The 13673-nt window shown below is 34.5% G+C and overlaps 1 protein-coding gene across 2 annotated transcripts in view; it reads left to right on the forward strand.

Annotated features, from left to right (window-relative positions):
• Positions 1-13673, forward strand: part of Bmp2k (BMP2 inducible kinase) — a 126249-nt gene that overhangs the window by 93829 nt on the left and 18747 nt on the right. Inside the window, exon 15 of one of the 2 annotated variants that reach the window (XM_004643188.2) lies at positions 5398-5508. The exons of the other annotated variant lie outside the window; for it this stretch is intronic. Coding sequence (XP_004643245.1) covers positions 5398-5508 — 111 coding nt within the window. The remainder of the gene's footprint in view (positions 1-5397; positions 5509-13673) is intronic. 2 annotated transcript variants of the gene reach the window in all.

The following is a 13673-nucleotide window of genomic DNA, read 5'->3' on the forward strand; positions in this document are numbered from 1 at the left end:
TTCAATAAAAGTTTATAAAGAGATTAACGGTGTATAGGTATAGTTTAGAAACATTTTCTCTGTTTTGTTTAACTGTAATATTTAGTCTTTTTCTATAGCTTTAAGATAAAGCAGTATGTATGTAATGTTTGATCTACTTAGTGGGGTTTAAATTGCACTGAGAGACAAAAAACCTCTACCAACACCTTAAGAATTTCAGTAGAACCACTGATTACAATGAAATTTGGTGGCTTTATTAGTTGATTTTTTTCGTTTCCTAACAATTTTTTCTAAAATGTAGAAATAATTACTGATGCATTTGAAATACTAAATGGGATTTTTGTGCTTTGTTTCTTGGCACAGATACATATTAACAATTTCCAGAACTGCTTCTAAAACAATATATATTTAATTTTGAAATGCTTTCCTATGTGAAACTGAAAGCCTTTACATGTTCCTTAAAAATTTAGGCATCATCCATTTAGTAATGTAATGGTTGTAAAGCAACCTACAATGAGAATAATATGCTGCCATTCAAGGTTTTTCTTGTAAAGTAATACTTAGCTATTTCTTTAAAAGTAAAAAAAAGAATATGTTGTCTAGGAAATATTTTACTTTTGTATGTTATCCAGAAGGCATTTTTAAAGCATAGTAAGATTTTGAGATATTCACGTTAGTGATTAGTAATGACTGTTTATTTTTAGTGATTGTTAGTAAAATAGTTGATTGCATATACTATGCAGAGATTTAAAATACAAAATTTGTGTTATACTTTTATTGTAAATGAATGCTATTTATGATTCAGAAGTTTTAGCATCGGTAATAAAGCTTATACAATATTTTTTTAAAACTTAAGCTTGTATTTGTCGTTTTCTTTTGTACCAAACATCCAAATTTGGATGTAACATTTATGTATCTAATTGTCATAATTTTTAATATATTACACTAATTAGAATTGGCGTATTTGGGGGAAACTTGAAATCGTTGTATAGTTATGAATTAAGAATAATACACAATTTAAAAATTTTGATGGTGGATTTGTTTCTGTTTAAAGTTTCATTAAATAACTAAGAAGAAATGAATATCCAGAGATTGTGATTGCGGTGCCATTCAATTGAATGATATCTATAAAGCCACAGAATAAAATAGGTATAAACACCTGAATATGTAATTATTTTAAAATATTGACTCTCACTTCATTTTAGCTCATTTAGACCCATTACTGTGCCTTGAATTCAAACTGACAGATTTTTCAAGTATACTAGAACAGTTTCAAGTGTGTTAGATGAAGGCAGCTCTTTAAAACCTTAGTCATGAAACCATTTTTTGGGTCTTTTTGACCATTCTCTATATCAGGACAGAATGAATTTATAGAATTTTTAAATATTAAATTTAATATTAAATATTAAAAAATTATATATTTTGATATAATGGAGTGTACCTTGACTCTAGAATGTCTGTATTTTGCATTTGTATCAGTTAAAGTTCTTGAAAAGATAACTTTTTGCTAGCATAATTCTTGGGGAAGGCAGAAAGAGGTAGGTGAGTTTCTTATATGGGACAAATTGCTTAGGATTTATTGCGATCTAAAGAAAACAGTCATTTAAAAGTAGTACTTAAGGTCTGGTCAAATAACTCAGGAGACTAAAGCACCTGCTTAGGCAGATGCAGCGGCAGGAGTTTGATCCCTGGCCTGCTGGTCTGGCCTTACCCCCCGGAGTGTGCTGAGACAGCGATTGAGACTGAGCATGGTGGCTCATGCCTGTAATCCCAGCTCTTTGGGAGGCTGGAAACAGGCAAATCACTACAAGTTTGATCTATGTAGTGAGACCCTGTACACCCTGTAGAGCTTACTAAAATACAAAAAAAAAAAAAAAAGTAGTTCTTAAGTACATTTTAGGGTTGACTATATTTGAACAGTAGTTCTATCTAACCATTTTATTTTTATTTATAATTATTTAAAAACTAATGTATATTCTTTTGTGATTTGTGTCCTGGGACCCAGCTTTTCATGAACTTTAGAAATCCATGTGACTTAAAAGCATTTCATTAAAGTAATTGTTTTGTGAAACATTGAGGATATGATTCATTTTATTATGAATCTATTAAAGTAATGTCTGTTTTATGATTATTTTAATGTGTTTAGTACAGGGTCTCTTTACGTAGATCAGATTCATTGTGATTCTCCTGTTTTCAGCCTCCCAAGTGCAGGGATTACAGGTGTGGGCCACCACACCCAGTCACCATCTTTGTCTCAGTGCACCCCGGATGTGGGGCTGGCACAGCTCCTTCTGCTGGAGATCGAACCCTGGCTGCTGTGCTCTCTGCCTAAGCAGGCACTTGAATCTGCTGAGCAATCTGGCCAGCCCAGTAATGTCTGTTTTAAAATAATGAACTTTGCATTGAACAGTGTCTCCCATAGAAGAATTCAGTTACTTGAGGGGACTCATAAAAATTAATTTACTGCTACATGACAGTGTTAGTACTCTTGTCATAACTATACAGTGTTTTTTGTATGTGTAGTATCATAAAACCCTACCATAGATTGATGGAGACAAGTGCATAAGGATTCAGATAGCCTAGGCAGTAATTTTGTGTGGTTTTTTTTTTTTTTTAAATTTATGTATTTGGTATAGGCTCTCATTATGCAGCTCAGATTTGTTTGTAATGATCCTCCTGGTTTCAGCCTCCCCAGTGCTGGGATTACAGGGCATGTGCCACCCACCATGCCTGGACTTTGTTGCTGGCTCCTTGTGCCTGGGGGTGGGACCTGCAGAGCCTGTGGTCCTAGAGATAGAACCCTGGTCCCTGCGCTTGCCTTAGCAGGCGCTTAGTCTGCTGAGCTATCTTGCGGGCCCTAATTTTGCAGTTTTGTAATTTGGAAACTATAATAGTGGTTTATAAATTGGAAAGCATGTTAACATTTAGATTCTTGGGTTCCTACACAGGTAATGATTCCTTAGGTTCAGGTAACTTCATTTAATGTAGGCATCTTGGCACTTGACTTGGTCGGTACCTGAATACTCTTTTTCTTTTTCCTTTTTTTCCCCTGTATGTGTTTAGTATAGGGTCTACCCTATACTACAAGTCTCCCTCTGTAGATTGGACTTGTAGTGATCCTCCTGTTTTCAGCCATCCAAGTGCTGGGATTACAGTCGCATACCACCACGCACAGTCTCAATCACTGTCTCAGTGCCCCTGGGGGGTGGGGCCAACACTACATGCCAGGGATTGAATCCCTGCTGTAGTGCTCCACCTAAGACAAGCTTCTCTTTAAATGGGTGCTTTGGCAACAAAGTGTTCAAAAAATTTTTCCTATGATACAATGAGCATTTGTTATTGATTTCTTAAATATACATTTATTATCTTAGGAAATAACTAAATTTCCATTCATATCCATTTCAGTGTTGCAGTTGAAAGGTAGCACTTCACTTTAGAAATTCTTGTTTGTAAATTAGTTTTCAAAATAGTTCAGTGTTTCAACATAATATTAATATTTCAACAAACTTTTAAAATTTTAAAGAGCCCAAAGTTTATGTGGGTTTTGCAGTTTGTCTAAGCTATAAAAGCTATCTTTTGTCTTAAAGGATTTTTAAAACTGTTAAGTGTATTTAGGATAGTATGTAATCCAGGGCATTCACTTTTTAAGAGCTGTGCTCCATTGGACACGTAGGATCTTGTTGAAGTGCAAAATCTTAGTACTCACCCACATAAGAAATCTGAATCTGCATTTTAAGTAATTTTTAGGTAAATTTGAGAAGTATTGCCATACAATGGTGGTAAACCTGGGCTTGTGTTGCAGGATGCTGTTTGTATCATTGGGAGCTCTAAAAGAGTGATGGTGAATCTCTGAGCACTTTCAGTGATCACAAACAGCCCACAAAGGCACTTCTAACACAGGTTTGCCACCATTGCTCTCAAAGGTTCCCCATCACTGTGGGGATGCAGCAGCATTTCCCTTGGGCGTGTACTTCAGACTGAAGTCACAAGTTGTTTTTAGGAGTTACAGTTGTATTTGTATTTCCCATTCCCACCCTGCGGTACTTTAAGAAGGAGTTCTTTTTTTGTTTGTTTTTCTTGTGGGGGCTGCTTCTGGGTGCCTCAAGGGCAGGTCTGGTGCAGCTTCTGGAGTTGGGAATCGAACCATGGTCTGCTGCGCCTGACTGCAGTCCTATGTGCTTGACTGCATTTGCCCAAGCAGTGCTTTAAACAACTGAGCTATCTGGCAAAGGCCCAAAAATTGAGAAGGATTCCCCCCCTGCAGTACCTTAGAATTCAGTTGAAACTAACAAAATTGACCTGAGGCGTTCTTGAGTATAGACAAGCCTAAATGTGAATTGTATTGCCTTAAATTCTGATGAACCAAAGGTCCAGTCCTGGGAATAAAAAGTCTCAAATAGCATGCTTTTCTCATTGCTAAGAATCTGAGGAAAGAGACATTCTACAAAAATCTGGTGATTCTCAGCTGATAAAGTGTGATTATGGGGAGAATTTATGCACAGGGAAAAGATAAATATACTATAAAGTTAGAACACATCAGTTGTGCCTCTAACATACCTCTCCTACTCTTTGCCATGGGTGTGCTCTAGCTTCCTCTTTCTGGGAGATGTTCACCAGGTATCCCTTTCCTGGCCTCCTTTCAGTCTCCCCCGCCCCCAGTAGCTCATCTCGTGATTATCATCAGTCTATTACTGCTCATGTTCTTCGTTCATTTGTGCTACATACCTTTTTTGCGTCTGCATTAGTTTTTTTGAACATACTACATACATTTCTTTTTCTTTTTTTTTTTGCTCATTGCTTTGTTTTTTCACCATATAAGCTATATGAGCGTAGGTGTCTTTGTTTTGTCCATAGTACATGCCAATTGCCTAGAACAGTGCTTGGCCTATACTAGATGCTAATCTTGTATATTTATTTATTGAATGAATAAATAAATTCTGTATCTGGTTTTGTATCTGTGTGTGTGTATAAATGATTTGATACAAAATATAAAGTGAAATGAGCAATTATTAAAGTAATATAGTGAATTACTTTTTATTTAGAGAAATAAGATTTCCTATTTTTAAAGTTTAATGACTATTTGCAGTATTTTCTCATATATTTTTTAGAGAAAGCATGCCAGATGTGTCATTGTTTAGGAAATAGGATTTACAGTTAGGTCCAATATGTTACAGCATTTCAGAGGTTAATTATATTTAATGAATAATAGCACTGATAATATTGTGAGACTTGCCTTTGTAGCAAGAAATAATGTATTAGGCTCAGGATTGTGCTGTACTAAGAACAAGGCAACTCTGAACCTAATACTCGTCAAAAAGGCTGTTTTGTTTAATTTCACTTTTTGTTTATATAGAAGCATATCACTTTTAATTTAAAGACCATTTTTCTTTTCTTTTTTGTTTCATCTTATTTTTGCAGACAGGCTCGAGGAGAAAGCATCCTCAGATAAGAATATAGACCCACTTTCTGCTCCATGTACCCATCCTCCAGAAGATCCTTTTGGTTCTGTTCCTTTCATTTCTCATTCAGGCAAGTTACATATGTAACATCACTGTCATTAAAAATTTGCACAATAGCAACAAACCTTATGGATATAAAGTGAGAGTAAAAATCAGATGTTAGTTGTGAAAGTATACTAGAATATTATTTCAACCTTTAGCCACCCTTGTCTTCCTGATGTTTGTCCCATTTTGATAGTCAGGTGTCCCTTTACCAAGATGGAAAAATGTTGGTTTACATAAAAGAAACATAATGATGTTTTCAGTTTTATTACTGGATACCATTTTTAAAAACCTATCCCTGAAAATCCATTTTCCATAGTTAAAATACATCTAAAGTTATTTTTATACTTAATATTTGCTTTAAAATGTGTTTTCCTAGTTTACACATTTTGTCTTGAAGTTGCATTTAAGAAATAATAATAGAGGGTTTTTCTTAGGTCGCAATCGTTTTGCTTTACTTTTTTCATATAGTAGCCCACCTTTTCATTTCAATCCAGAATTTAAATATTGGCATTCACTAGCTAAAAATATTTTTAGCAATAATTTCAAAATAATTACACTGTTAATACTGGGAAGATACTAGGATGGAATAGAATCTCACTTTTGCATAAATGAATTCTTTGTGTATGTATGGTTATAGAGGAAAAATAAGTTGAAAGCTTGGTGAAGGGAAATATGTAGAAAGAAATTATGCTTGCTAGAAGGAAAGATTTAGTTTAAGAGGGTCAAGATAACTGTCTTTTATTTCTCAGGTACATTAGATAGTAACATCATCATTGCCATTTTAAAGGTACATGCAAGAATAACACCAAAAGGAAGACTTGGAATATAAACCCAAAATAAGAATTGAATATGTAGGATTTCTGATAGGTATATATAGTTTTTTGATATTCAGATTTGGTTATTGAGTACGTATAACACAGTAATTGAGATTGTTGATAACTGTTCACACTCCACATTTTAGTCTTTGCTGTTACTAAAAACAATCCATATTCTTAACTATTTTCTGCCTGCTTGGCTCAGATTATATCTTTCATGGATTGCAAAGTATTCTTTTTTTTTTTTTTTTTTCCATGTATGTATTTGGTACAGGGTCTCATCACACAGCTCAAACTCCTGTTTTCAGCTTCCCTAGCACTGGGATTACAGGAATGGGCTACCACATCTGACTTGGATGCTCAGCTAGCTGAGCTCAGGGGCGGGGCTAGCATGGCAGGAGCTTAGCTATCTAACCAGCTTTTTTTTTTTTTTTTTTTTTTTTTGAGGCACAGTCTTACCATGCAGTTCATGTTGGCCTTGAGCTCACTTTGTAACCCAGGCTGGCCGAGAATTGTTCTCTTGGGTTTGCCTCCCAATTGTTGGGATTACTACCTCGCCCAGCAGATGGCGTAATATCCTTAATTGAGAAGAATAGCTAGCTATCTGCATTTATTTTCTTAATCTACATAAATGTGCTGCTCCATATCCCTAATATACCAAGTTATAAAGGTGATTTTTTTTCTTATAATATCTTAGAATAGTCATTGTTAAACTTCAGGAACCAATGACTTCAAGTGCTCATTTGTGGATAGAAACATTTTCTAGTTTTTCTCTTACTCTACAAGAGATTGCATTATTCTTTACAGATTGACAGGGAACTCAGTGCCTTCTTTGTTGTTTAATAGCTCCTGATAGTGTCCTGGGAAAATGAACAGTAGATTGAGGAACTGGAATAAATTTCAACAGTTGGTCTTTTCTTTGGATACTCTTATTTGAGATTAACAGAGATTTTGAAGCTAGCAATATGCTTATAGATTGAGCTTAATTGTTGCTATTATGTTATTTGTTTAGATATATTTAGTGTTCTGTTGGGTTGGAAGCGTGATTGTCTTTTGGTGCTACGAGTAGCCAATCCAGTCACTACATAATCATAGTCATTGAATGAATGAAAATAATGACTAATTAAAAAAAAATTATGACTATGCTTGCTTTGGCAGCATGTATACTAAAAAAATTGTAATTACCCATAAAACTTACAATTTGATATGAATGTCCTTTCTCCAAAAAGTTTACTAGACATACTCATGTGAACATGAATATTGGGATGATGTTATGAAAAATTAGGTAAATAGAATAAAAGAGTGAATGGTTACAGGAGAAATGTGCCTCCAAAGAAAAAGGAAATAATTGCTTATTAGTACTGGTAACTTGATATTTATCAGATTCAATAAAGATATGTAGAATAATATATTGCCCCGACCTATGTGTTACAAAACTTAAATATACTTTATAATATATAATTTTTGAGTATAAATGAGCTGTTAAGGACATTCTTCTTCCTTTCATAGTAAGATAATAGAATCTACTGAAAAAAAAAATCATTTTCCCCCTCAGCTTTAGGGAAAACTTTGAAAAAGAAGAGAGGATTCTATCCAGTGAGATTATATTCTACTTTAACATTGTAAGACTAAAAACTTCTAGGGATTTCTGGGACTAAGGAGAAAGGCAAGAAATGACTTGTAATTATGTTTGTGTATACACAATACAAGTTAAGTATGTCTGATAAGACATCTCAATTGGATTTGAGAATTAATTATTACTAAATAATTTAAGTAAACCGTACGAAGAGTACCTGAAAATAAAAAGAATTCATGTGACAGAATGATAAGAATTTAGCAAATTTTAAGTCTATTAATATTCTTTTTCACTATCTTTTAGTCTGGTGTTTCTTATACTGACTTTCGTTAGGAATTCTTTTCTTTTTATTTTAAAAAAATTGTTAATACTTACATGTTTTTCATTTTTGGTGGCCCTGGGGATCAGATTCTGAGCCTTGCTCATGTTACGCAAGTGTTTTATCATTGAGCTACACTTTAAGTCTTAACTTTGTCATGGGTTAGTTTTTATTTTGTCATTCTTTGTCATTACCTTATAACATGCTTTTTGTTGCTGGTAATCAAACCAGGACCTTACACATGTTGGGCAGCCATGCTACTGCTGAGATCCAGCCCTGTCTTCCCCTCCCACTATCTACAGATGCAATAGCTCTCTTAGTTTATATAAGGGCACTCAGCTATCCTGGCTTGTTTTTTCCGGTGTGGGGTATTTTTTCAGCCTTTATGTTTTATTAGTACATATTTGATTTACACAGTGATTACATTCCTTCTGGGTAGTTAGTCCATCTACATAACATCCCAATTCTTTTTTTTTTTCTTTCCTCTCCCTCCCTCCCCTCCCCACTTCCTTTATCACTTGTTTCCCATTTCCATTTGAATAAGATCTCCCTACTTCCTATTATCTCTTTTGTTTTACTCTTTTGTATATTTTGGATTTCTTATATAGAAAATGGGATATTTTAAGCTCTGCCTTATTTCACTTAATATTATGGTCTCAAGATGTATCCATTTTCCTAAAAACGATTCACATTTATCCTTTTTATGGCAGAGTAGTACTCCATTGTATATCCAGTCATCTGTTGATGGGTATATGCACCATTTGCATAAAATTTAGCTATTAGGAATTGTACTACTATCTGCATGGGTATGTGTCTATCACTGTAATGTCTTTAACTCTCAGGAAGATGCCTCAAATGGGTGACCACCGTTCCTCCCATCATAATTTTGATGCTGATTTTGGTTGAATCAGTGTTCAATCTGCATATTTTGAATATGTAAATATTTGCCATTACTTATGGTCCAGTATACCATAGTCACACATCTTTTCTTCTATAAGGTTTTTTTCCCCCTGAAATTGGTTACTTTGTTTATAATTACTATGGTTTTTGTTTGCTTAGTTTTTAAGTATGCTATTAATCCATTTGGAAGTATAAATTCTCTTCTAATTTAAGGTGGCTATCCTTTTTGTTTTTATTTGGTAACGTCTTGTACATAGCTCTGCAGTCTGGGCAAGACACACACTTGTAATCCTACTATTCTGTTTCACTTTAGCCTTCCTGGAAATTTCTGTCTCCTCTGTTCTCCTTTCTTGATATATTGGTAGAGTAACCCTGTTAAGTCATTTCTTGAGAGTATGCATGGTAGGAAGAGGTTTAAACTTTGCTGCCTTTTTTCTCCAAACTATAAATTATTTGCCTGGGAATTAATTCTAGGGTAGGTATAATTTTCCTTGAATTTTATAGGCATTGCTTCACTGTATTCTACATTTCTGCATATTGCTACTAAGAAATAGGATACTATTTGATCACTGATCTGTTATCAGTGACTTTGCCCCCTTTTGTCATTTTTAGCACCTTTAACTTCATATAAATATTGAAGTTACTTGACATTGTCTTGGGTCTGTTTTTTACCATCATACTTGGAACTTGGACTTTTTCAGTACAAAAACTTACATTTTCTTGCTTTTTATTATATTTTGGTAATTTCTTCTCCTTCCCTGACTCCTTCCCTCCCTCCAGTTTTCTATCCCTTCCTCCCTCTCCCCTTTTAAAAAAATATCCTGTAACTAGGATATTATGCCTTGTAAGTTGATCCTATAAAATTTTCTCCTTTGCCATTTCTGTGTCTTTTATTTTTACATTTTAGGACTTCCTCTACATTTATATTACATTAAGATTGCAAACAGTGTTATATTGTTTCTTCGTGGCAATATATTTTCATTTTTTGAGGATACTTTAGTTTTGCACACTTTTGTCATTTTTTCTTGTTTATTCTTTCAATTTAAGAATTTCAATAAATGAATAGTAATGTATTGTTTTCCAAGCAAGATAGCACTTCTGCTGAGGCTTACAGGATGTGAAACATTACCCAGTAGATGCAGTGCTCCTCAGGTGGGAGGAGTTCTCTGATAGAGATCACCAAGTACGGCCTATGATGGACTCTTGGGGGAGATGAGACTCTGGGAATGCCTAGTCTTGGATTCATTCTTCAATGTCTTGGATATATTCTCACCATGATGTATTTTCTTCTTCTTCTTTTTTTTAATGTACTTGGTACGGGGTTCAGACTTCTAGTGATCCTCCTGTGTTCAGCCTCCCCAGCATTGGGATTACAGGGATGGCAGGTACCAGTGTGGCATGTGGTACCTGGGATCGAACCATGATGTATTTTCTTAAAATGCATTGCTAGTTTTTCTTAGTTCATGAAAGATACTGGCTTATTTTTTTTCTCCTTCTAAGGCTTTTGGGAGGTTTTATTTCAGAATTACATTGAGTTGGGAAATGTTACCTGTATATTCTGCAGGTGGAATGTATTTTTTTGTTGTTGTTGTTGTTACTTAAACATTTAGTAGAATTCACCTGTGAAGTAAATTGGGTTTACTAAAATTTTCTTTCGAACATAAAATTAATTGATGTTCAACTTTTTTACAGTGTACTTTTATTTATTTATTTAGAGACAGGATCTCGCTATGCAAGTCAGGCATAGCCTTGAACTCTCATGTAGCCCAGGCTATATGGGGCTCTTCTCTCAGCTTCCCTGCTGGGATTAACCAGCATGAGCCACCAGAACTGGGTCCAGTGTAAACTTTGAAATTTGATTTTTTAAGGAAGTTTTCATTTTCATGAGAGGTGTTGGATTTTATTGACATAAATGGAGTTTTTCATGATATTCTAGTATCTTTTTAAGTGGGAAGAAGATCAAGGAGTGACTAGTAGGAAAGAGGAAGGAGAGAGAAGAGGAAGAATGGAGGATGGATACAGTCAAAGTATGACACAGATCCATGAACGAAAATGTCACAGTGAAACCCATTAATCTGTACAATTAGTATGTTGTTATAATTAAAATATGGAACATGTTTCCATATATTCCCTCTTTTATTCCTAATAGTAATTTCTGTTTTTTTTTTCCTTTAATTTGATCATACTTGGTAAGGGTAGATCAAGAACATTAATCACTTAAGAGAACCAACTTCTAACATTACTGATCTTATTTTTCCTTTGGTCTATGTCTAGCATCTCAAACGAGTAAGTACTTCATTTACACTGACCTTTTAAAGTGTAGGCTTGTTCAAAATTAGAAGTACTATGTTAGAGGGAGCTGAAATATTGTGATATGCTATGTTCATCATTCTGTTGAAGGTATTTCTATTTCCTACAAGTTCTGGAAAGTGTTTTAATTAAATGTTGAAGTCCTAGGGAGTTTAGAGTTGAATTTTGAAAATATTAGAAGTTGAGGATTACACTGACACAAATAGTACCAGAAGAAATGGAAAAACTGTTACTATTTTTAAAAAATACTTAAAAAGTAATGAAATAAAAAATAAATATAAGGGATGGTTGGAAAAACTGATTAAATGGATCTGTAGAATAATTAAATGAAGACTATGTGTGTGTATGTGTGCATACTGGGGATTAAATCCAAGATCTTTTGCACTGAACTATATCCTCAAGCCTTTTTATTTTTAATTTTTAGACAGGCTTTATTAAGACATTAAGTTACCTAAGCTTGGTATAACTGTTAACTGGAACTAGGATCCACTGCCTCAGTCTCCTGAAATGCTGGTAGTTGATTACAGGTGTGTGTCCCCACACCTGGCTTCAGAGTTTTAAAAATATAATATCTTAACACCATTAGAAAATTTTGTGGATGAAAAAGCCATAATAGGACTGTCAACTATGCTCTAACTTTTTACAGTTTTTAATCAGTTGTAATCATGGTAATTGCAATCATAGTTAAGGTAAATACATTTATTTACTTCATGAATCTATAACCTAATTTTTTTACAATCAAGATTATGTCATTTACGCTTCTCACAATGATCCTGATACCACTAGCAAAGATAAAATATTAGGCCTGATGAGCCAATGATCAAATTGTTAAAACTTTAAGTTTTCAGTGCAAATGCCTATTTTCTGGTAAGATACTTGAAGCATATATATTAAAAAAATAGAAATTAGAAATATTTAATTGTACTTGACTATTTAAAAATTATCCTGTGATGATACATTGTAGCCTGAACTGTGTAGTGAGTTTCAGGCCAGTCTAAACTACATGACATAGACTCTGTGTTTAAAAAAAAAAAAAATTGTGAAATGTTTGATGCTTAATACTATGGCCTGAGAAATGTTAGAAAGGTAAAATCAATTGGATTTAGAACTATATGAGAGGGAATAGTTTGCCTGGGATGGTAGTAGCACATGACTGTTATTCCAGCACTGTGGGAATTTGAGGCAGGATGATTGCAAGTTTGAGCCCAATGTGGGCATGTTAAGTGACTTAGTCCGTGTCTTAAAACTTAAAAACATTTTTGAAACCTGGGCTGAGGATGTAGCCCAAGGTTCAGTCTCCATATTGCAAAACAAAGGAAACTAAAATAACTATCGGAATTTTGGTTGACAGAATTGGTGATGTTCTTTCCTGGAAATGGGGAAAGCATGGGGAAGAGTTAAGTGCCACATACGTCATCTTTGAATTTTGATGGGAGTTGAGGTTACCCCTGGTGGCAGCAGGGTACATTGGAATATTATTAGTTCTGGCAGTTAGGCATAAGACACTGACATTCAAGAAATAATCTTGGGCAGGGAACAGATTTACTGTCAGATAAGTAATTGGTAGGAAACCACTTTGGAAAGTTAACCATGTAACACTCTGGCAGTGTTTTCTTACATACTATCCTAGCATCACTGGGTAGGTATCATTTCAACCAGTTGATTCTTACATTGAATAAATTTGATAAAATTTCTTTATATTTTCTTTTATATTATTTTACAAAAATTAATGAAAAAATGCAGTTTTGATCATCCTGTATTGTACCTAAATAACTGGACTGGCAAGTGGTTAAAACTGAGACAAGAATTCAGGGTAATCCTAAGAGATGAGGGGAAAAACAGACTGTAGGGTAAGAGAAGAACTGATGAAAGGGAAAAATAATGAATCACACTTTATGAAATGCTTATGGGGTGAGGTGACTGAACATACAATGGTAACTGTTCATGAACTTGATTCTTTCCACAATTCTGGTTGCAAACCAAGTAGGATGAGAACTGAATCAAATTCTCAGGTTAGTTTCAGTGTTGACCTTAGGAGGAAATTTGATTTGGTTCTCATCTAGTTTTGTTTGCAACCAGAATCATGGAAAGAATTAAGTTCGTGAACAGAGGTACCACTGTAGTCTTGTCAGATTTAACTGAGAGAGAGGTGCTGGTAAGGGTGACGTTGGAGTGGTAGAGTGAGATCAGACTGCAAGGAGAAAATTGCGAGGCCACTGAGGATGATAGTAGGCATCTGGATGAAAAGCTAGATGACCTGTTACAGAACA

This window comes from Octodon degus, unplaced genomic scaffold (assembly GCF_000260255.1).
Source record: "Octodon degus isolate 3935 unplaced genomic scaffold, OctDeg1.0 scaffold00168, whole genome shotgun sequence".
NCBI lineage: Eukaryota > Metazoa > Chordata > Mammalia > Rodentia > Octodontidae > Octodon > Octodon degus.